General features: G+C 50.0%; 1 protein-coding gene across 2 annotated transcripts in view; it reads left to right on the forward strand.

Annotated features, from left to right (window-relative positions):
- Positions 1-24,674, forward strand: part of LOC138657415 (zinc finger protein 271-like) — an 89,610-nt gene that overhangs the window by 12,923 nt on the left and 52,013 nt on the right. The window contains exons 2-5 of one of the 2 annotated variants that reach the window (XM_069745190.1): positions 19,344-19,670; positions 19,973-20,152; positions 22,330-22,453; positions 22,615-22,712. In XM_069745190.1, coding sequence (XP_069601291.1) covers positions 19,581-19,670; positions 19,973-20,152; positions 22,330-22,453; positions 22,615-22,712 — 492 coding nt within the window. In that variant the 5' untranslated portion in view covers positions 19,344-19,580. The remainder of the gene's footprint in view (positions 1-19,343; positions 19,671-19,972; positions 20,153-22,329; positions 22,454-22,614; positions 22,713-24,674) is intronic. The other variant, XM_069745192.1, reaches the window with a different exon arrangement.

A 24,674-nucleotide genomic window follows, 5' to 3' on the forward strand; every position in this document is an offset into this window, starting at 1 on the left:
ATCCGAGCCTTAGTTACAGGATCCATCGTTCGTGGTCGGTGACGTCTTGTAGATGTGATCGGAGCTTTAGTTACAGGATCCATCGGTCGTGGTCGGTGACGTCTTGTAGATGAGATCGGAGCCTTAGTTACAGGATCCATCGGTCGTGGTCGGTGACGTCTTGTAGATGTGATCGGAGCTTTAGTTACAGGATCCATCGGTCACTGACGTTTTGTAGATGTGATCGGAGCCTTAGTTACAGGAACCATCGGTCGTGGTCGGTGACGTCTTGTAGGTGTGATCGGAGCCTTAGTTACAGGATCCATCGGTCGTGGTCGGTGACGCCTTGTAGATGTGATCGGAGCCTTAGTTACAGGATCCATCTGTCGTGGTCGGTGACGTCTTGTAGATGTGATTGGATCCTTAGTTACAGGATTCATCGGTCGTGGTCACTGACGTCTTGTAGATGTGTTCGTTGCCTTAGTTACAGGATCCATCGGTCGTGGTTGGTGACATCTTGTAGATGTAATCGGAGCCTTAGTTACAGGATCCATCGCTCGTGGTCGGTGACGTCTTGTAGATGTGATCGGAGCCTTAGTTACAGGATCCATCGGTCGTGGTTGGTGACATCTTGTAGATGTGATCGGAGCCTTAGTTAGAGGATCCATCGGTCGTGGTCGGTGACGTCTTGTAGATGTGATCGGAGCCTTAGTTACAGGATCCATCGGTCGTGGTAGGTGACGTCTTGTAGATGTGATCGGAGCCTTAGTTACAGGATCCATCGGTCGTGGTCGGTGACGTCTTGTAGATGTGATCGGAGCCTTAGTTACAGGATCCATCGGTCGTGGTCGGTGACGTCTTGTAGATGTGATCGGAGCCTTAGTTACAGGATCCATCGGTCGTGGTCGGTGACGTCTTGTAGATGTGATCGGAGCCTTAGTTACAGGATCCATCGGTCGTGGTCGGTGACGTCTTGTAGATGTGATCGGAGCCTTAGTTACAGGATCCATCGGTCGTGGTCGGTGACGTCTTGTAAATGTGATCGGAGCCTTAGTTACAGGATCCATCGGTCGTGGTCGGTGACGTCTTGTAGATGTGATCGGAGCCTTAGTTACAGGATCCATCGGTCGTGGTCGGTGACGTCTTGTAGATGTGATCGGGGCCTTAGTTACAGGATCCATCTGTCGTGGTCAGTGACGTCTTGTAGATGTGATCGGAGCCTTAGTTACAGGATCCATCGGTCGGTGACGTCTTGTAGATGTGATCGGAGTCTTAGTTACAGGATCCATCGGTCGTGGTCGGTGACGTCTTGTAGATGTGATCGGAGCCTTAGTTACAGGATCCATCGGTCGTGGTCGGTGACGTCTTGTAGATGTGATTGGAGCCTTAGTTACAGGATCGATCGGTCGTGGTTGATGACGTCTTGTAGATGTGATCGGAGCCTTACTTACAGGATCCATCGGTCATGGTTGGTGACGTCTTGTAGATGTGATCGGAGCCTTAGTTACAGGATCCATCAGTCACTGACGTCTTGTAGATGTGATCGGAGCCTTAGTTACAGGATGCATTGGTCGTGGTCGGTGACGTCTTGTAGATGTGATCGGAGCCTTAGTTACAGGATCCATCGGTCGTGGTTGGTGACGTCTTGTAGATGTGATCGGAGCCTTAGTTACAGGATCCATCGGTCGTGGTTGGTGACGTCTTGTAGATGTGATTGGAGCCTTAGTTAGAGGATCCATCGGTCGTGGTCGGTGACGTCTTGTAGATGTGATCGGAGCCTTAGTTACAGGATCCATCAGTCGTGGTCGGTGACGTCTTGTAGATGTGATCGGAGCCTTAGTTACAGGATCCATCAGTCACTGATGTCTTGTAGATGTGATTGGAGCCTTAGTTACAGGATCCATCGGTCGTAGTCGGTGACGTCTTGTAGATGTGATCGGAGCCTTAGTTACAGGATCCATCGGTCGTGGTCGGTGACGTCTTGTAGATGTGATCGGAGCCTTATTTACAGGATCCATCGGTTGTGGTCAGTGACGTCCTGTAGATGTGATCGGAGCCTTAGTTACAGGATTCAGCAGTCGTGGTCGGTGACGTCTTGTAGATGTGATCGGAGCCTTAGTTACAGTATCCATCGGTCGTGGTTGATGACGTCTTGTAGATGTGATCGGAGCCTTAGTTAGAGGATCCATCGGTCGTGGTCGGTGACGTCTTGTAGATGTGATCGGAGCCTTAGTTACAGGATCCATCAGTCACTGACGTCTTGTAGATGTGATCGGAGCCTTAGTTACAGGATCCATCGGTCGTGGTTGGTGACGTCTTGTAGATGTGATCAGAGCCTTAGTTACAGGATCCATCAGTCACTGACGTCTTGTAGATGTGATCGGAGCCTTAGTTACAGGATCCATCGGTCGTGGTCGGTGACGTCTTGTAGATGTGATCGGAGCCTTAGTTACAGGATCCATCGGTCGTGGTCGGTGACGTCTTGTAGATGTGATCGGAGCCTTAGTTACAGGATCCATCGGTCGTGGTCGGTGACGTCTTGTAGATGTGATCGGAGCCTTAGTTACAGGTTGCATTGGTCGTGGTCGGTGACGTCTTGTAGATGTGATCGGAGCCTTAGTTACAGGATGCATTGGTCGTGGTCGGTGACGTCTTGTAGATGTGATCGGAGCCTTAGTTACAGGATCCATCGGTCGTGGTCGGTGACTTCTTTTACATGTGATATGAGCCTTAGTTACAGGATCCATCGGTCGTGGTCGGTGTCATCTTGTAGATGTGATCGGAGCCTTAGTTACAGGATCCATCGGTCGTGGTCGGTGACGTCTTGTAGATGTGATCGGAGCCTTAGTTACAGGATCCATCGGTCGTGGTCGGTGACGTCTTGTAGATGTGAACGGAGCCTTAGTTACAGGATCCATCAGTCGTGGTCGGTGACGTCTTGTAGATGTGATCGGAGCTTTAGTTACAGGATCCATCGGTCGTGGTCGGTGACGTCTTGTAGATGTGATCGGAGCCTTAGTTACAGGATCCATCGGTCGTGGTCAGTGACGTCTTGTAGATGTGATCGGAGCTTTAGTTACAGGATCCATCGGTCGTGGTCGGTGACGTCTTGTAGATGTGATCGGAGCCTTAGTTACAGGATCCATCGGTCGTGGTTGGTGACGTCTTGTAGATGTGATCGGAGCCTTAGTTACATGATCCATCGGTCGTGGTCGGTGACGTCTTGTAGACGTGATCGGAGCCTTAGTTACAGGATCCATCGGTCGTGGTCGGTAACGTCTTGTAGATGTGATCGGAGCCTTAGTTACAGGATCCATCGGTCGTGGTCGGTGACGTCTTGTAGATGTGATCGGAGCCTTAGTTGCAGGATCCATCGGTCGTGGTTGGTGACGTCTTGTAGATGTGATCGGAGCCTTAGTTACAGGATCCATCGGTCGTGGTCGGTGACGTCTTGTAGATGTGATCGGAGCCTTAGTTACAGGATCCATCAGTCACTGACGTCTTGTAGATGTGATCGGAGCCTTAGTTACAGGATCCATCGGTCGTGGTAGGTCACGTCTTGTAGATGTGATCGGAGTCTTAGTTACAGGATCCATCGGTCGTGGTCGGTGACGTCTTGTAGATGTGATCGGAGCCTTAGTTACAGGATCCATCGGTCGTGGTCGGTGACGTCTGTAGATGTGATCGGAGCTTTAGTTACAGGATCCATCAGTCTTGGTTAATGACGTCTTGTAGATGTGATCGGAGCCTTAGTTACAGGATCCATCGGTCGGTGACGTCTTGTAGATGTGATCGGAGCCTTAGTTACAGGATCCATCAGTCACTGACGTCTTGTAGATGTGATCGGAGCCTTAGTTACAGGATCCATCAGTCACTGACGTCTTGTAGATGTGATCGGAGCCTTAGTTACAGGATCCATCGGTCGTGGTCGGTGACGTCTTGTAGATGTGATCGGAGCCTTAGTTACAGGATCCATCGGTCGTGGTCGGTGACGTCTTGTAGATGTGATCGGAGCCTTAGTTACAGGATCCATCGGTCGTGGTCGGTGACGTCTTGTAGATGTGATCGGAGCCTTAGTTACAGGTTGCATTGGTCGTGGTCGGTGACGTCTTGTAGATGTGATCGGAGCCTTAGTTACAGGATGCATTGGTCGTGGTCGGTGACGTCTTGTAGATGTGATCGGAGCCTTAGTTACAGGATCCATCGGTCGTGGTCGGTGACGTCTTTTACATGTGATAGGAGCCTTAGTTACAGGATCCATCGGTCGTGGTCGGTGTCATCTTGTAGATGTGATCGGAGCCTTAGTTACAGGATCCATCGGTCGTGGTCGGTGACGTCTTGTAGATGTGAACGGAGCCTTAGTTACAGGATCCATCAGTCGTGGTCGGTGACGTCTTGTAGATGTGATCGGAGCTTTAGTTACAGGATCCATCGGTCGTGGTCGGTGACGTCTTGTAGATGTGATCGGAGCCTTAGTTACAGGATCCATCGGTCGTGGTCAGTGACGTCTTGTAGATGTGATCGGAGCTTTAGTTACAGGATCCATCGGTCGTGGTCGGTGACGTCTTGTAGATGTGATCGGAGCCTTAGTTACAGGATCCATCGGTCGTGGTTGGTGACGTCTTGTAGATGTGATCGGAGCCTTAGTTACAGGATCCATCGGTCGTGGTCGGTGACGTCTTGTAGACGTGATCGGAGCCTTAGTTACAGGATCCATCGGTCGTGGTCGGTGACGTCTTGTAGATGTGATCGGAGCCTTAGTTACAGTATCCATCGGTCGTGGTTGATGACGTCTTGTAGATGTGATCGGAGCCTTAGTTAGAGGATCCATCGGTCGTGGTCGGTGACGTCTTGTAGATGTGATCGGAGCCTTAGTTACAGGATCCATCAGTCACTGACGTCTTGTAGATGTGATCGGAGCCTTAGTTACAGGATCCATCGGTCGTGGTAGGTGACGTCTTGTAGATGTGATCGGAGTCTTAGTTACAGGATCCATCGGTCGTGGTCGGTGACGTCTTGTAGATGTGATCGGAGCCTTAGTTACAGGATCCATCGGTCGTGGTCGGTGACGTCTTGTAGATGTGATCGGAGCCTTAGTTACAGGATCCATCGGTCGTGGTCGGTGACGTCTGTAGATGTGATCGGAGCTTTAGTTACAGGATCCATCAGTCTTGGTTAATGACGTCTTGTAGATGTGATCGGAGCCTTAGTTACAGGATCCATCAGTCACTGACGTCTTGTAGATGTGATCGGAGCCTTAGTTACAGGATCCATCAGTCACTGACGTCTTGTAGATGTGATCGGAGCCTTAGTTACAGGATCCATCGGTCGTGGTCGGTGACGTCTTGTAGATGTGATCGGAGCCTTAGTTACAGGATCCATCGGTCGTGGTTGGTGACGTCTTGTAGATGTGATCGGAGCCTTAGTTAGAGGATCCATCAGTCGTGGTCGGTGACGTCTTGTAGATGTGATCGGAGCCTTAGTTACAGGATCCATCAGTCACTGACGTCTTGTAGATGTGATTGGAGCCTTAGTTACAGGATCCATCGGTCGTGGTCGGTGACGTCTTGTAGATGTGATCGGAGCCTTAGTTACAGGATCCATCGGTCGTGGTCGGTGACGTCTGTAGATGTGATCGGAGCCTTAGTTACAGGATCCATCGGTCGTGGTCGGTGACGTCTGTAGATGTGATCGGAGCCTTAGTTACAGGATCCATCGGTCGTGGTCGGTGACGTCTTGTAGATGTGATCGGAGCCTTAGTTACAGGATCCATCGGTTGTGGTCGGTGACGTCTTGTAGATGTGATCGGAGTCTTAGTTACAGGATCCATCGGTCGTGGTCGGTGACGTCTGTAGATGTGATCGGAGCCTTAGTTACAGGATCCATCGGTCGTAGTCGGTGACGTCTTGTAAATGTGATCAGAGCTTTAGTTACAGGATCCATCAGTCTTGGTTAATGACGTCTTGTAGATGTGATCAGAGCCTTAGTTACAGGATCCATCGGTCGTGGTCGGTGACGTCTTGTAGATGTGATCGGAGCCTTAGTTACAGGATCCATCGGTCTTGGTCGGTGACGTCTTGTAGATGTGATCGGAGCCTTAGTTGCAGGATCCATCGGTCGTGGTCGGTGACGTCTTGTAGATGTGATCAGAGCCTTAGTTACAGGATCCATCGGTCGTGGTCGGTGACGTCTTGTAGATGTGATCGGTCCCTTAGTTACAGGATCCATCGGTCGTGGTCGGTGACGTCTTGTAGATGTGATCGGAGCCTTAGTTACAGGATGCATTGGTCGTGGTCGGTGACGTCTTGTAGATGTGATCGGAGCCTTAGTTGCAGGATCCATTGGTCGTGGTCGGTGACGTCTTGTAGATGTGCTCGGAGCCTTAGTTACAGGATCCATCGGTCGTGGTTGGTGACGTCTTGTAGATGTGATCGGAGCCTTAGTTACAGGATCGATCGGTCGTGGTTGCTGACGTCTTGTAGATGTGATCGGAGCCTTAGTTACAGGATCCATTGGTCGTGGTTGGTGACGTCTTGTAGATGTGATCGGAGCCTTAGTTACAGGATCCATCAGTCACTGACGTCTTGTAGATGTGATCGGAGCCTTAGTTACAGGATCCATCGGTCGTGGTCGGTGACGTCTTGTAGATGTGATCGGAGCCTTAGTTACAGGATCCATCGGTCGTGGTTGGTGACGTCTTGTAGATGTGATCGGTGCCTTAGTTACAGGATCCTTCGGTCGTGGTTGGTGACGTCTTGTAGATGTGATCGGAGCCTTAGTTACAGGATCCATCGGTCGTGGTCGGTGACGTCTTGTAGTTGTGATTGGAGCCTTAGTTACAGGATCGATCGGTCGTGGTTGCTGACGTCTTGTAGATGTGATCGGAGCCTTAGTTACAGGATCCATCGGTCGTGGTTGGTGACGTCTTGTAGATGTGATCGGAGCCTTAGTTACAGGATCCATCGGTCGTGGTTGGTGACGTCTTGTAGATGTGATCGGAGCCTTAGTTACAGGATCCATCAGTCACTGACGTCTTGTAGATGTGATTGGAGCCTTAGTTACAGGATCCATCGGTCGTGGTCGGTGACGTCTTGTAGATGTGATCGGAGCCTTAGTTACAGGATCCATCGGTCGTGGTCGGTGACGTCTTGTAGATGTGATCGGAGCCTTAGTTACAGGATCCATCGGTCGTGGTCGGTAACGTCTGTAGATGTGATCGGAGCCTTAGTTACAGGATCCATCGGTCGTGGTCGGTGACGTCTTGTAAATGTCATCAGAGCTTTAGTTACAGGATCCATCAGTCTTGGTTAATGACGTCTTGTAGATGTGATCAGAGCCTTAGTTACAGGATCCATCGGTCGTGGTCGGTGACGTCTTGTAGATGTGATTGGAGCCTTAGTTACAGGATCCATCGGTCGTGGTCGGTGACATCTTGTAGATGTGATCGGAGCCTTAGTTACAGGATCCATCGGTCGTGGTCGGTGACGTCTTGTAGATGTGATCGGAGCCTTAGTTGCAGGATCCATTGGTCGTGGTCGGTGACGTCTTGTAGATGTGATAGGAGCCTTAGTTACAGGATCCATCGGTCGTGGTCGGTGATGTCTTGTAGATGTGATCGGAGCCTTAGTTGCAGGATCCATCGGTCGTGGTCGGTGACGTCTTGTAGATGTGATCAGAGCCTTAGTTACAGGATCCATCAGTCGTGGTCGGTGACGTCTTGTAGATGTGATCGGAGTTTTAGTTACAGGATCCATCAGTCGTGGTCGGTGACGTCTTGTAGATGTGATCGGAGCCTTAGTTACAGGATCCATCAGTCGTGGTCGGTGACGTCTTGTAGATGTGATCGGAGCCTTAGTTACAGGATCCATCGGTCGTGGTCGGTGACGTCTTGTAGATGTGATCGGAGCCTTAGTTACAGGATCCATCGGTCGTGGTTGGTGACGTCTTGTAGATGTGATCGGAGCCTTAGTTACAGGATCCATCGGTCATTGTCGGTGACGTCTTGTAGATGTGATTGGAGCCTTAGTTACAGGATCGATCGGTCGTGGTTGCTGACGTCTTGTAGATGTGATCGGAGCCTTAGTTACAGGATCCATCGGTCGTGGTTGGTGACGTCTTGTAGATGTGATCGGAGCCTTAGTTACAGGATCCATCAGTCACTGACGTCTTGTAGATGTGATCGGAGCCTTAGTTACAGGATCCATCGGTCACTGACGTCTTGTAGATGTGATCGGAGTCTTAGTTACAGGATCCATCGGTCGTGGTCGGTGACGTCTTATAGATGTGATCGGAGCCTTAGTTACAGGATCCATTGGTCGTGGTCGGTGACGTCTTGTAGATGTGATCGGAGCCTTAGTTACAGGATCCATCGGTCTTGGTTGGTGACGTCTTGTAGATGTGATCGGAGCCTTAGCTACAGGATCCATCAGTCGTGGTTGGTGACGTCTTGTAGATGTGATCGGAGCCTTAGTTACAGGATCCATCGGTCGTGGTTGGTGACGTCTTGTAGATGTGATCGGAGCCTTAGTTAGAGGATCCATCGGTCGTGGTCGGTGACGTCTTGTAGATGTGATCGGAGCCTTAGTTACAGGATCCATCAGTCGTGGTCGGTGACGTCTTGTAGATGTGATCGGAGCCTTAGTTACAGGAACCATCAGTCACTGACGTCTTGTAGATGTGATCGGAGCCTTAGTTACAGAATCCATCGGTCGTGGTTGGTGACGTCTTGTAGATGTGATCGGAGTCTTAGTTACAGGATCCATCGGTCGTGGTCAGTGACGTCTTGTAGATGTGATTGGAGCCTTAGTTACAGGATCCATCGGTCGTGGTCGGTGACGTCTTGTAGATGTGATCGGAGCCTTAGTTACAGGATCCATCGGTCGTGGTCGGTGACATCTTGTAGATGTGATCGGAGTCTTAGTTACAGGATCCATCAGTCACTGACGTCTTGTAGATGTGATCGGAGCCTTAGTTATAGGATCCATCGGTCGTGGTCGGTGACGTCTTGTAGATGTGATCGGAGCCTTAGTTACAGGATCCATCAGTCACTGACATCTTGTAGATGTGATCGGAGCCTTAGTTACAGGATCCATCGGTCGTGGTCGGTGACGTCTTGTAGATGTGATCGGAGCCTTAGTTACAGGATCCATCGGTCGTGGTTGGTGACGTCTTGTAGATGTGATCGGAGCCTTAGTTACAGGATCCATCGGTCGTGGTTGGTGACGTCTTCTAGATGTGATCGGAGCCTTAGTTACAGGATCCATCGGTCATGGTCGGTGACGTCTTGTAGATGTGATTGGAGCCTTAGTTACAGGATCGATCGGTCGTGGTTGCTGACGTCTTGTAGATGTGATCGGAGCCTTAGTTACAGGATCCATCGGTCGTGGTTGGTGACGTCTTGTAGATGTGATCGGAGCGTTAGTTACAGGATCCATCAGTCACTGACGTCTTGTAGATGTGATCGGAGCCTTAGTTACAGGATCCATCGGTCACTGACGTCTTGTAGATGTGATCGGAGCCTTAGTTACAGGATCCATCGGTCGTGGTTGGTGACGGTTGGTGACGTCTTGTAGATGTGATCGGAGTCTTAGTTACAGGATCCATCGGTCGTGGTCGGTGACGTCTTATAGATGTGATCGGAGCCTTAGTTACAGGATCCATTGGTCGTGGTCGGTGACGTCTTGTAGATGTGCTCGGAGCCTTAGTTACAGGATCCATCGGTCGTGGTTGGTGACGTCTTGTAGATGTGATCGGAGCCTTAGTTACAGGATCCATCAGTCGTGGTTGGTGACGTCTTGTAGATGTGATCGGAGCCTTAGTTACAGGATCCATCGGTCGTGGTTGGTGACGTCTTGTAGATGTGATCGGAGCCTTAGTTACAGGATCCATCGGTCGTGGTCGGTGACGTCTTGTAGATGTGATCGGTCCCTTAGTTACAGGATCCATCGGTCGTGGTCGGTGACGTCTAGTAGATGTGATCGGAGCCTTAGTTACAGGATGCATTGGTCGTGGTCGGTGACGTCTTGTAGATGTGATCGGAGCCTTAGTTACAGGATGCATTGGTAGTGGTCGGTGACGTCTTGTAGATGTGATCGGAGCCTTAGTTACAGGATCCATCGGTCGTGGTCGGTGACGTCTTGTAGATGTGATCGGAGCCTTAGTTACAGGATCCATCAGTCGTGGTCGGTGACGTCTTGTAGATGTTATCGGAGCCTTAGTTACAGGATTCATCGGTCGTGGTCGGTGACGTCTTGTAGATGTGATCGGAGCCTTAGTTACAGGATCCATCGGTCGTGGTCGGTGACGTCTTGTAGATGTGATCGGAGCCTTAGTTACAGGATCCATCGGTCGTGGTCGGTGACGTCTTGTAGATGTGATCGGAGCCTTAAGTTACAGGATCCATCGGTCGTGGTCGGTGACGTCTTATAGATGTGATCGGAGCCTTAGTTACAGGATCCATCAGTCACTAACGTCTTGTAGATGTGATTGGAGCCTTAGTTACAGGATCCATCAGTCGTGGTCGGTGACGTCTTGTAGATGTGATCGGAGCCTTAGTTACAGGATCCATCGGTCGTGGTCGGTGACGTCTTGTAGATGTGATCGGAGCCTTAGTTACAGGATCCATCAGTCACTGACGTCTTGTAGATGTGATCGGAGCCTTAGTTACAGGATCCATCGGTCGTGGTCGGTGACGTCTTGTAGATGTGATCGGAGCCTTAGTTACAGGATCCATCGGTCGTGGTCGGTGACGTCTTGTAGATGTGATCAGAGCCTTAGTTACAGGATCCATCGGTTGTGGTCGGTGACGTCTTGTAGATGTGATCGGAGCTTTAGTTACAGGATCCATCGGTCGTGGTCGGTGACGTCTTGTAGATGTGATCGGAGCCTTAGTTACAGGATCCATCGGTCGTGGTCAGTGACGTCTTGTAGATGTGATCGGAGCCTTAGTTACAGGATCCATCGGTCGTGGTCGGTGACGTCTTGTAGATGTGATCGGAGCCTTAGTTACAGGATCCATCGGTCGGTGACGTCTTGTAGATGTGATCGGAGTCTTAGTTACAGGATCCATCGGTCGTGGTCGGTGACGTCTTGTAGATGTGATTGAAGCCTTAGTTACAGGATCCATCGGCCGTGGTCGGTGACGTCTTGTAGATGTGATCGGAGCCTTAGTTACAGGATCCATCGGTCGTGGTCGGTGACGTCTTGTAGATGTGATTGGAGCATTAGTTACAGGATCCATCGGTCACTGACGTCTTGTCGATGTGATCGGAGCCTTAGTTACAGGATCCATCGGTCACTGACGTCTTGTAGATGTGATCGGAGCCTTAGTTACAGGATCCATCGGTCGTGGTTGGTGACGTCTTGTATATGTGATCGGAGTCTTAGTTACAGGATCCATCGGTCGTGGTCGGTGACGTCTTATAGATGTGATAGGAGCCTTAGTTACAGGATCCATCGGTCGTGGTTGGTGACGTCTTGTAGATGTGATCGGAGCCTTAGTTACAGGATCCATTGGTCGTGGTTGCTGACGTCTTGTAGATGTGATCGGAGCCTTAGTTACAGGATCCATCGGTCGTGGTTGGTGACGTCTTGTAGATGTGATCGGAGCCTTAGTTACAGGATCCATCAGTCACTGACGTCTTGTAGATGTGATCGGAGCCTTAGTTAGAGGATCCATCGGTTGTGGTCAGTGACGTCTTGTAGATGTGATCGGAGCCTTAGTTACAGGATTCATCAGTCGTGGTCGGTGACGTCTTGTAGATGTGATCGGAGCCTTAGTTAGAGGATCCATCGGTTGTGGTCAATGACGTCTTGTAGATGTGATCGGAGCCTTAGTTACAGGATTCATCAGTCGTGGTCGGTGACGTCTTGTAGATGTGATCGGAGCCTTAGTTACAGGATCCATCGGTCGTGGTCGGTGACGTCTTGTAGATGTGATCGGAGCCTTAGTTACAGGATCCATCGGTCGTGGTCGGTGACGTCTTGTAGATGTGATCGGAGCCTTAAGTTACAGGATCCATCGGTCGTGGTCGGTGACGTCTTATAGATGTGATCGGAGCCTTAGTTACAGGATCCATCAGTCACTAACGTCTTGTAGATGTGATTGGAGCCTTAGTTACAGGATCCATCAGTCGTGGTCGGTGACGTCTTGTAGATGTGATCGGAGCCTTAGTTACAGGATCCATCGGTCGTGGTCGGTGACGTCTTGTAGATGTGATCGGAGCCTTAGTTACAGGATCCATCAGTCACTGACGTCTTGTAGATGTGATCGGAGCCTTAGTTACAGGATCCATCGGTCGTGGTCGGTGACGTCTTGTAGATGTGATCGGAGCCTTAGTTACAGGATCCATCGGTCGTGGTCGGTGACGTCTTGTAGATGTGATCAGAGCCTTAGTTACAGGATCCATCGGTTGTGGTCGGTGACGTCTTGTAGATGTGATCGGAGCTTTAGTTACAGGATCCATCGGTCGTGGTCGGTGACGTCTTGTAGATGTGATCGGAGCCTTAGTTACAGGATCCATCGGTCGTGGTCAGTGACGTCTTGTAGATGTGATCGGAGCCTTAGTTACAGGATCCATCGGTCGTGGTCGGTGACGTCTTGTAGATGTGATCGGAGCCTTAGTTACAGGATCCATCGGTCGGTGACGTCTTGTAGATGTGATCGGAGTCTTAGTTACAGGATCCATCGGTCGTGGTCGGTGACGTCTTGTAGATGTGATTGAAGCCTTAGTTACAGGATCCATCGGCCGTGGTCGGTGACGTCTTGTAGATGTGATCGGAGCCTTAGTTACAGGATCCATCGGTCGTGGTCGGTGACGTCTTGTAGATGTGATTGGAGCATTAGTTACAGGATCCATCGGTCACTGACGTCTTGTCGATGTGATCGGAGCCTTAGTTACAGGATCCATCGGTCACTGACGTCTTGTAGATGTGATCGGAGCCTTAGTTACAGGATCCATCGGTCGTGGTTGGTGACGTCTTGTATATGTGATCGGAGTCTTAGTTACAGGATCCATCGGTCGTGGTTGGTGACGTCTTGTAGATGTGATCGGAGCCTTAGTTACAGGATCCATCGGTCGTGGTTGCTGACGTCTTGTAGATGTGATCGGAGCCTTAGTTACAGGATCCATCGGTCGTGGTTGGTGACGTCTTGTAGATGTGATCGGAGCCTTAGTTACAGGATCCATCAGTCACTGACGTCTTGTAGATGTGATCGGAGCCTTAGTTACAGGATCCATCGGTCGTGGTCGGTGACGTCTTGTAGATGTGATCGGAGCCTTAGTTACAGGATCCATCGGTCGTGGTTGGTGACGTCTTGTAGATGTGATCGGAGCCTTAGTTAGAGGATCCATCGGTTGTGGTCAGTGACGTCTTGTAGATGTGATCGGAGCCTTAGTTACAGGATTCATCAGTCGTGGTCGGTGACGTCTTGTAGATGTGATCGGAGCCTTAGTTAGAGGATCCATCGGTTGTGGTCAATGACGTCTTGTAGATGTGATCGGAGCCTTAGTTACAGGATTCATCAGTCGTGGTCGGTGACGTCTTGTAGATGTGATCGGAGCCTTAGTTACAGGATCTATCGGTCGTGGTCGGTGACGTCTTGTAGATGGGATCGGAGCCTTAGTTACAGGATCCATCGGTCGTGGTCGGTGACGTCTTGTAGATGTGATCGGAGCCTTAGTTACAGGATCCATCGGTCGTGGTCGGTGACATCTTGTAGATGTGATTGGAGCCTTAGTTACAGGATCCATCGGTCGTGGTCGGTGACGTCTTGTAAATGTGATCGGAGCTTTAGTTACAGGATCCATCAGTCTTGGTTAATGACGTCTTGTAGATGTGATCAGAGCCTTAGTTACAGGATCTATCGGTCGTGGTCGGTGACGTCTTGTAGATGTGATCGGGGCCTTAGTTACAGGATCCATCGGTCGTGGTCAGTGACGTCTTGTAGATGTGATCGGAGCCTTAGTTACAGGATCCATCGGTCGTGGTCGGTGATGTCTTGTAGATATGATCGGAGCCTTAGTTACAGGATCCATCGGTCGTGGTCGGTGACGTCTTGTAGATGTGATCGGAGCCTTAGTTACAGGATCCATCGGTCGTGGTCGGTGACGTCTTGTAGATGTGATCGGTGCCTTAGTTACAGGATCCATCGGTCGTGGTCGGTGACGTCTTGTAGATGTGATCGGAGCCTTAGTTACAGGATCCATCGGTCGTGGTCGGTGACGTCTTGTAGATGTGATCGGAGCCTTAGTTACAGGATCCATCGGTCGGTGACGTCTTGTAGATGTGATCGGAGCCTTAGTTACAGGATCCATCGGTCGGTGACGTCTTGTAGATGTGATCGGAGCCTTAGTTACAGGATCCATCGGTCGTGGTTGGTGACGTCTTGTAGATGTGATCGGAGCCTTAGTTACAGGATCCATCAGTCACTGACGTCTTGTAGATGTGATCGGAGCCTTAGTTACAGGATCCATCGGTCGTGGTTGGTAACATAGTAACATAGTTAGTAAGGCCGAAAAAAGACATTTGTCCATCCAGTTCAGCCTATATTCCGTCATAATAAATCCTCAGATCTACGTCCTTTTACAGAACCTAATAATTGTATGATACAATATTGTTCTGCTCCAGGAAGACATCCAGGCCTCTCTTGAACCCCTCGACTGAGTTCGCCATCACCACCTCCTCAGGCAAGCAATTCCAGATTCTCACTGCCCTAACAGTAAAGAATCCTCTTCTATGTTGGTGGAAAAACCTTCTCTCCTCCAGACGCAAAGAATGCCCCCTTGTGCCCGTCACCTTCCTTGGTATAAACAGATCCTCAGCGAGATATTTGTATTGTCCCCTTATATACTTATACATGGTTATTAGATCGCCCCTCAGTCGTCTTTTTTCTAGACTAAATAATCCTAATTTCGCTAATCTATCTGGGTATTGTAGTTCTCCCATCCCCTTTATTAATTTTGTTGCCCTCCTTTGTACTCTCTCTAGTTCCATTATATCCTTCCTGAGCACCGGTGCCCAAAACTGGACACAGTACTCCATGTGCGGTCTAACTAGGGATTTGTACAGAGGCAGTATAATGCTCTCATCATGTGTATCCAGACCTCTTTTAATGCACCCCATGATCCTGTTTGCCTTGGCAGCTGCTGCCTGGCACTGGCTGCTCCAGGTAAGTTTATCATTAACTAGGATCCCCAAGTCCTTCTCCCTGTCAGATTTACCCAGTGGTTTCCCGTTCAGTGTGTAATGGTGATATTGATTCCTTCTTCCCATGTGTATAACCTTACATTTATCATTGTTAAACCTCATCTGCCACCTTTCTGGTGACGTCTTGTAGATGTGATCGGAGCCTTAGTTACAGGATCCATCGGTCGTGGTCGGTGACGTCTTGTAGATGTGATTGGAGCCTTAGTTACAGGATCCATCGGTCGTGGTCGGTGACGTCTTGTAGATGTGATTGGAGCCTTAGTTACAGGATCCATCGGTCGTGGTCGGTGACGTCTTGTAGATGTGATCGGAGCATTAGTTACAGGATTGATCGGTCGTGGTTGCTGATGTCTTGTAGATGTGATCGGAGCCTTAGTTACAGGATCCATCGGTCGTGGTTGGTGACGTCTTGTAGATGTGATCGGAGCCTTAGTTACAGGATCCATCAGTCACTGACGTCTTGTAGATGTGATCGGAGCCTTAGTTACAGGATCCATCGGTCGTGGTCGTTGACGTCTTGTAGATGTGATCGGAGCCTTAGTTACAGGATCCATCGGTCGTGGTTGGTGACGTCTTGTAGATGTGATCGGAGCCTTAGTTAGAGGATCCATCAGTCGTGGTCGGTGACGTCTTGTAGATGTGATCGGAGCCTTAGTTACAGGATCCATCAGTCACTGACGTCTTGTAGATGTGATTGGAGCCTTAGTTACAGGAGCTATCGGTCGTGGTCGGTGACGTCTTGTAGATGTGATCGGAGCCTTAGTTACAGGATCCATCGGTCGTGGTCGGTGACGTCTTGTAGATGTGATCGGAGCCTTAGTTACAGGATCCATCGGTTGTGGTCAGTGACGTCTTGTAGATGTGATCGGAGCCTTAGTTACAGGATCCATCGGTCGTGGTTGGTGACGTCTTGTAGATGTGATCGGAGCCTTAGTTACAGGATCCATCGGTCGTGGTCGGTGACGTCTTGTAAGATGTGATTGGAGCCTTAGTTACAGGATCCATCGGTCGTGGTCGGTGACGTCTTGTAGATGTGATCGGAGCCTTAGTTACAGGATCTATCGGTCGTGGTCGGTGAATGTCTTGTAGATGTGATCGGAGCCTTAGTTACAGGATCCATCGGTCGGTGACGTCTTGTAGATGTGATCGGAGCCTTAGTTACAGGAGCCATCGGTCGTGGTCGGTGACGTCTTGTAGATGTGATCGGAGCCTTAGTTACAGGAGCCATCGGTCGTGGTTGGTGACGTTTTGTAGATGTGATCGGAGCCTTAGTTACAGGAGTCATCGGTCGTGGTCGGTGACGTCTTGTAGATGTGATCGGAGCATTAGTTACAGGATCCATCGGTTGTGGTCGGTGACGTCTTGTAGATGTGATCGGAGCCTTAGTTACAGGAGCCATCGGTCGTGGTTGGTGACGTCTTGTAGATGTGATCGGAGCCTTAGTTACAGGATCCATCGGTCATGGTCGTTGACATCTTGTAGATGTGATTGGAGTTTTAGTTACAGGATCCATCGGTCGTGGTCGGTGACGTCTTGTAGATGTGATCGGAGCCTTAGTTACAGGATCCATCGGTCGTGGTCGGTGACGTCTTGTAGATGTGATCGGAGCCTTAGTTACAGGATCCATCGGTCGTGGTTGGTGACGTCTTGTAGATGTGATCGGAGCCTTAGTTACAGGATCCATCGGTCGTGGTCGGTGACATCTTGTAGAGGTGATTGGAGTCTTAGTTACAGAATCCATCGGTTGTGGTCGGTGACGTCTTGTAGATGTGATCGGAGCCTTAGTTACAGGATCCATCGGTCGTTGTCGGTGACGTCTTGTAGATGTGATCGGAGCCTTAGTTACAGGATCCATCGGTCGTGGTCGGTGACGTCTTGTAGATGTGATCGGAGCCTTAGTTACAGGATCTATCGGTCGTGGTCGGTGAATGTCTTGTAGATGTGATCGGAGCCTTAGTTACAGGATCCATCGGTCGGTGACGTCTTGTAGATGTGATCGGAGCCTTAGTTACAGGATCCATCGGTCGTGGTCGGTGACGTCTTGTAGATGTGATCGGTCCCTTAGTTGCAGGATCCATCGGTCGTGGTCGGTGACGTCTTTTAGATGTTATCGGAGCCTTAGTTACAGGATCCATCGGTCGTGGTTGGTGACGTCTTGTAGATGTGATCGGAGCCTTAGTTACAGGATCCATCGGTCGTGGTCGGTGACATCTTGTAGAGGTGATTGGAGTCTTAGTTACAGAATCCATCGGTTGTGGTCGGTGACGTCTTGTAGATGTGATCGGAGCCTTAGTTACAGGATCCATCGGTCGTGGTCGGTGACGTCTTGTAGATGTGATCGGAGCCTTAGTTACAGGATCCATCGGTCGTGGTCGGTGACGTCTTGTAGATGTGATCGGAGCCTTAGTTACAGGATCCATCGGTCGTGGTCAGTGACGTCTTGTAGATGTGATCGGAGCCTTAGTTACAGGATCCATCGGTCGTGGTCGGTGACGTCTTGTAGATGTGATCGGTCCCTTAGTTGCAGGATCCATCGGTCGTGGTCGGTGACATCTTGTAGATGTGATCGGAGCCTTAGTTACAGGATCCATCGGTCGTGGTCGGTGACGTCTTGTAGATGTGATCGGAGCCTTAGTTGCAGGATCCATCGGTCGTGGTCGGTGACGTCTTTTAGATGTTATCGGAGCCTTAGTTACAGGATCCATCGGTCGTTGTCGGTGACGTCTTGTAGATGTGATCGGAGCCTTAGTTACAGGATCCATCGGTCGTGGTTGGTGACGTCTTGTAGATGTGCAGATATATAATCAGTGCACTCGTACTATGGAAAATGCTTGTTGCAGGTGAAAAAGTTTATTGAAACCAGTGTTGCAGTAAAATACAGAGGTGAAGCGATAGGCATAAATGACGTTTCGGCCAGCTCGTGGCCTTGATCACAGTATTGCTGAAATAAATGACATAAAAACAAATGAATAACTATATACTGACCATATTTACATATATACAATTCATGAAAACATGAATTGTGTGATGAAGGTTTTGTGGAAATTAATTAAGTCTGAGAACTGCTGTATTCTGTTTCTGTGTGAAATTTCTGAATACCTGATGGGAGGGGTGAATCAAACAGCTATATCTCTGTGCACCATCCACATGCTGGGGACATTCGGTGTATTTTTGTTTGAATAGTACCACAATTAAATCGGCAAGTATATTTTGGTTACCGGTTTCTACTCAATATGGACTCTATATGGACTTAACCCATAAATCTATTTCATATATCCCCCATAGCCAGTCCTATATGTGCGCTCCATACTACGCCGACCGGCCTGGTACACTTTGTACAACAAAAGTACTAAACTGGCAAGTATACCATAGTCCATTTTCCTACCACCCACCCCATACGGACTTAACACATAACTCACTCTTATCTATTCCTACAGCCACACCTATATGCATGCTCCATCGTATGGCGACAATTGGTTCCCTATACCTTTATGAGTAGCAGCAAAAACATAAGTTGGCAAGTACGTTATAGCCTTTTTCCACCTGGATACATCTTAGCCATTGGTGATACTCTTAAGTATTTCTCATTACCTTTCATGTCCCATCATTCTTTCAGGACTACCATATACATTTATTTCTGGCTGATACCCTTAGCAACACTGTAGTGCAGCAGTAAACTAGGAACTTCCCACTAGGGTATGTTGTATCATCTTTATCGTCTCATCCTCTAGCTCCATCGCATGCCATATCTATCTCCATGCCTCCCGATTGTTTGTTTCTTTTGTCCCCAAAACTTAGGAGCACTGACATCATATGTTCCATTCTCACCTTGGTTTTTTGACATTTTTTTCGTGAATTGTATATATGTAAATATGTTCTGTATATAGTTACTCATTTGTTTTTATGTCATTTATTTCAGCGATACTGTGATCAAGGCCACGAGCTGGCCGAAACGTCATTTATGCCTATCGCTTCACCTCTGTATTTTACTGCAACACTGGTTTCAATAAACTTTTTCACCTGCAACAAGCATTTTCCATAGTACGAGTGCAGTGATTATATATCTGGATATTGCGTGGGACTATTGGTTCCGTTCACTTGCACCGTCACACCCTTAAATAGTCGAGTGCTAGCCTTTCGTATTCTCTGTCTTCTAGATGTGATCGGAGCCTTAGTTACATTGTCATATTCACTTCAGAAGGAGTGACTGAAATCCCGAAACCAGAGCAGCAGATGCCCTCCTTTTTGGTAACGCTATAAGTCCATAAAAGCCAGCGCATTCTGGATCTCACGTTATATCGTCTCCTATATTTTCCATCTTCTCCTTCATCATGAAGACGCCGGCAGGACGAGATCCCTCCAGCTGATCCAGTGCTCATCCCTCCTCCTCCTGAATGACCCCGAGGATGGACGAGGACGGGGATGAGACCACCAGAAGATTATTCCACTTCGCCCTGGAGATCATCTCCCTGCTGAGCGGAGAGGTAACTCCTCTACATTTCTATCAGCTTTATTGTGTTCTGTGACAAGTCCGACATCCAGAATAGAGAGAAGGATTCTTTACTGTAAGAGCAGTGATTGTGTGGAGCTCTCTGCCCGGAGGAGTTGTCATGGGGATTCCCTATAAGAGTTGTAGAGGGGTCGGGATGTCTGTCCGGAGGGGAATAATATTCCCGGTTATGGCCCCAGATTACTGGAGACGGTTATTGATCCCGGGATTTCTACTGATTGTCAGATCTGGAGTCGGGAAGGAATCTTCTCCCTAAGTGTCTCTCTCCATACACAGGATTACACAATAGTGAGGAAGACACCGGGGGACGGTGTGACTCCCATCATCCATCTCCAGGAGTCAGGAGGGCGGAGCCCGGGCCCCATCACAGAGCCTCCCCCGCACTCCCTGCTACATGAGAGGAACAAGAAGATCCTGGAGCTCAGCAACAAGATGATTGAGCTGCTGAGCGGAGAGGTGACTGCTGGGAGATTATACAGGACTGGAGGATTCTGGGTGATGAGCGGAGAGGGGACTGCTGGGACATTATACAGGACTGGAGGATTCTGGGTGATGAGCGGAGAGGTGACTGCTGGGACATTATACAGCACTGGAGGATTCTGGGTGATGAGCGGAGAGGTGACTGCTGGGAGATTATACAGGACTGGAGGATTCTGGGTGATGAGCGGAGAGGTGACTGCTGGGAGATTATACAGCACTAGAGGATTCTGGGTGATGAGCGGAGAGGTGACTGCTGGGACATTATACAGGACTGGAGGATTCTGGGTGATGAGCGGAGAGGTGACTGCTGGGAGATTATACAGCACTGGAGGATTCTGGGTGATGAGCGGAGAGGTGACTGCTGGGACATTATACAGCACTGGAGGATTCTGGGTGATGAGCGGAGAGGTGACTGCTGGGAGATTATACAGCACTGGAGGATTCTGGGTGATGAGCGGAGAGGTGACTGCTGGGAGATTATACAGCACTGGAGGATTCTGGGTGATGAGCGGAGAGGTGACTGCTGGGAGATTATACAGCACTGGAGGATTCTGGGTGATGAGCGGAGAGGTGACTGCTGGGACATTATACAGCACTGGAGGATTCTGGGTGATGAGCGGAGAGGTGACTGCTGGGAGATTATACAGCACTGGAGGATTCTGGGTGATGAGCGGAGAGGTGACTGCTGGGAGATTATACAGCACTGGAGGATTCTGGGTGATGAGCGGAGAGGTGACTGCTGGGACATTATACAGCACTGGAGGATTCTGGGTGATGAGCGGAGAGGTGACTGCTGGGAGATTATACAGCACTGGAGGATTCTGGGTGATGAGCGGAGAGGTGACTGCTGGGAGATTATACAGGACTGGAGGATTCTGGGTGATGAGCGGAGAGGTGACTGCTGGGAGATTATACAGGACTGGAGGATTCTGGGTGATGAGTGGAGAGGTGACTGCTGGGACATTATACAGCACTGGAGGATTCTGGGTGATGAGCGGAGAGGTGACTGCTGGGACATTATACAGCACTGGAGGATTCTGGGTGATGAGCGGAGAGGTGACTGCTGGGACATTATACAGGACTGGAGGATTCTGGGTGATGAGCGGAGAGGTGACTGCTGGGACATTATACAGGACAGCACAGGAGGATTCTGGGTGATGAGCGGAGAGGTGACTGCTGGGACATTATACTGCACTGGAGGATTCTGGGTGATGAGCGGAGAGGTGACTGCTGGGACATTATACAGGACTGGAGGATTCTGGGTGATGAGCGGAGAGGTGACTGCTGGGACATTATACAGGACTGGAGGATTCTGGGTGATGAGCGGAGAGGTGACTGCTGGGACATTATACAGCACTGAAGGATTCTGGGTGATGAGTGGAGAGGTGACTGCTGGGACATTATACAGCACTGGAGGATTCTGGGTGATGAGCGGAGAGGTGACTGCTGGGACAATATACAGCACTGAAGGATTCTGGGTGATGAGCGGAGAGGTGACTGCTGGGACATTATACAGCACTGGAGGATTCTGGGTGATGAGCGGAGAGGTGACTGCTGGGACATTATACAGCACTGGAGGATTCTGGGTGATGACCGGAGAGGTGACTGCTGGGACATTATACAGCACTGGAGGATTCTGGGTGATGACCGGAGAGGTGACTGCTGGGACATACAAGACTGGAGGATTCTGGGTGATGAGTGGAGAGGTGACTGCTGGGACATTATACAGGACTGGAGGATTCTGGGTGATGAGCGGAGAGGTGACTGCTGGGACATTATACAGGACTGGAGGATTCTGGGTGATGAGCGGAGAGGTGACTGCTGGGACATTATACAGCACTGGAGGATTCTGGGTGATGAGCGGAGAGGTGACTGCTGGGACATTATACAGGACTGGAGGATTCTGGGTGATGAGCGGAGAGGTGACTGCTGGGACATTATACAGGACTGGAGGATTCTGGGTGATGAGCGGAGAGGTGACTGCTGGGACATTATACAGGACTGCACCTGGGGATTCTGGGTGATGAGCGGAGAGGTGACTGCTGGGACATTATACAGCACTGGAGGATTCTGGGTGATGAGCGGAGAGGTGACTGCTGGGACATTATACAGCACTGGAGGATTCTGGGTGATGACGGTGTGGCTGTTGTCAGGTTCCTATAAGGTGTCAGGACGTCGCTGTCTATCTCTCCATGGAGGAGTGGGAGTATCTAGAAGGACACCAGGATCGGTACCAGGATGTGATGATGGAGGAGCTCCGGCCTCTGACACCACGAGGTGAGGAAACCTTCCCCTGACATCAGATTGTCTCTTCAGCGTTGGTCGGTTGCTATTAGTGATGCAGACACAGATATTTCTGTTCTGTGGTCACCTACTACTACTCCCATCATCTCATCATCACATGACACAATCTATTCCATCACTGTGTGTCTCCACAGATGGATCCAGGAGGAGAAATCCACCAGAGAGATGTCCCCGTCCTCTGTGTCCCCAGGACTGTCCGGAGGAGAATCACAACATCCCGGAGGATCATCAGGTAGACGGTGCTGAGCCCTGTACCGGATCTGTATATGGGGGACATTTCTCATCGAGGTCATAGAGGTCACAGATTTTGGTGGTTTCTTGTATTCTTTTTATTATTATTATTATTATTATTTATTTATATAGCAGCATTGATTCCATGGTGCTGTACATGAGAAGGGGTTACATACAAGTTACAGATATCACAGTAAACTAACAATCACAGACTGATACAGAGGAGCGAGGACCCTGCCCTTGCGGGCTTACATTCTACAGGATGGTGGGGAAGGAGACAATAGGTTGAGGGTTGTAGGAGCTCCGGTGTTGGTGAGGCGGTAGCTCCGGTAGTGATGAGGCGGTAGCTCCGGTGTTGGTGAGGCGGTAGCTCCGGTGTTGGTGAGGCGGTAGCTCCGGTGTTGGTGAGGCGGTAGCTCCGGTGTTGGTGAGGCGGTAGCTCTGGTGTTGGTGAGGCGGTAGCTCCGGTGTTGGTGAGGCGGTAGCTCCGGTGTTGGTGAGGCGCTAGCTCCGGTGTTGGTGAGGCGGTAGCTCCGGTGTTGGTGAGGCGGTAGCTCCGGTGTTGGTGAGGCGGTAGCTTCGGTAGTGGTGAGGAGGCAGCGGGGTCAGGGCAGGCTGTAGGCTTTCCTGAAGAGACGAGTTTTCAGGTTCCGTCTGAAGGATCTGAATGTGGTTGATAGTCGGACGTGTTGGGGCAAAGAATTCCAGAGGATGGGGGATATTCGGGAGAAGTCTTGGAGGCGGTTGGATGAGGAGGGAATAAGTGTGGAGGAGAGGAGGAGGTCTTGGGAGGACCGGAGATTACGTGAGGGAAGATATCGGGAGATTAGTTCAGAGATGTATGGAGGAGACAGGTTGTGGACGGCTTTGTAGGTTAGTTTGAGTAATGTGAACTGGATACGCTGAGGGAATGGGAGCCAGTGAAGAGATTTGCAGAGGGGGGAAGCGGCGGAGTAGCAAGGAGAGAGATGAATTAGTCGGGCAGCAGAGTTAAGGATGGACTGGAGAGGTGCAAGGGTGTTGGCAAGGAGGCTGCAAAGGAGGATGTTGCAGTAGTCAAGGCGGGAGATGATGAGGGCATACACAAGCATTTTAGTAGATTGAGGGTTGAGGAAAGGACGGATTCTGGAGATATTTTTGAGCTGGAGGCGACAGGAGGTGGAAAGAGCTTGGATGTATGGTTTGAAGGACAGGGCAGAGTCGAGGGTTACTCCGAGGCAGTGGACTTCCGGTACGGGGGAAAGCATGATGTCATTGATTGCAATAGATAGGTCAGGTAAGGAAGATCTATGGGATGGAGGAAAGATGATGAGTTCACATTTGTCCACATTGAGTTTGAGGAAGTGAGAGGAGAAGAAGGAGGATATGGCTGATAGACACTCCGGGATTCTGGACAGCAGAGAGGTGACGTCTGGGCCAGAGAGGTAGATCTGCGTGTCGTCAGCATAGAGGTGGTACTGGAATCCATGGGACTTTGAGTTGTCCCAGGCCAAGTGTATAGATTGAGAAGAGTAGGGGTCCTAGAACAGAGCCTTGGGGGACTCCAACAGAGAGAGGGTGGGATGAGGAGGTAGTGTGGGAGTGGGAGACGCTGAATGTGCGGTTGGAAAGGTACGAGGAGATCCAGGATAGGGCGAGGTCTTTGATGCCAAAGGAGGAGAGGATCTGTAGTAGGAGGCAGTGGTCAACCGTGTCGAAAGCAGAGGACAGGTCTAGAAGGAGGAGTACAGAGTATTGTCCGTTAGCTTTGGCTGTTAGTAGGTCGTTAGTGATTTTGGTCAGGGCTGTCTCAGTTGAGTGATGGGGGCGGAAACCAGATTGTAGATTGTCAAAGAGCAAGTTAGATGAGAGGTGGGAGGAAAGTTCAGCGTGGACGTGCTGCTCCAGGAGTTTGGAAGCGAATGGGAGCAGCGATATTGGGCGATAGCTGGACATAGCAGTTGGATCGAGGGATGGCTTTTTG

Source organism: Ranitomeya imitator, chromosome 1 (genome assembly GCF_032444005.1).
Source record: "Ranitomeya imitator isolate aRanImi1 chromosome 1, aRanImi1.pri, whole genome shotgun sequence".
Lineage (NCBI taxonomy): Eukaryota > Metazoa > Chordata > Amphibia > Anura > Dendrobatidae > Ranitomeya > Ranitomeya imitator.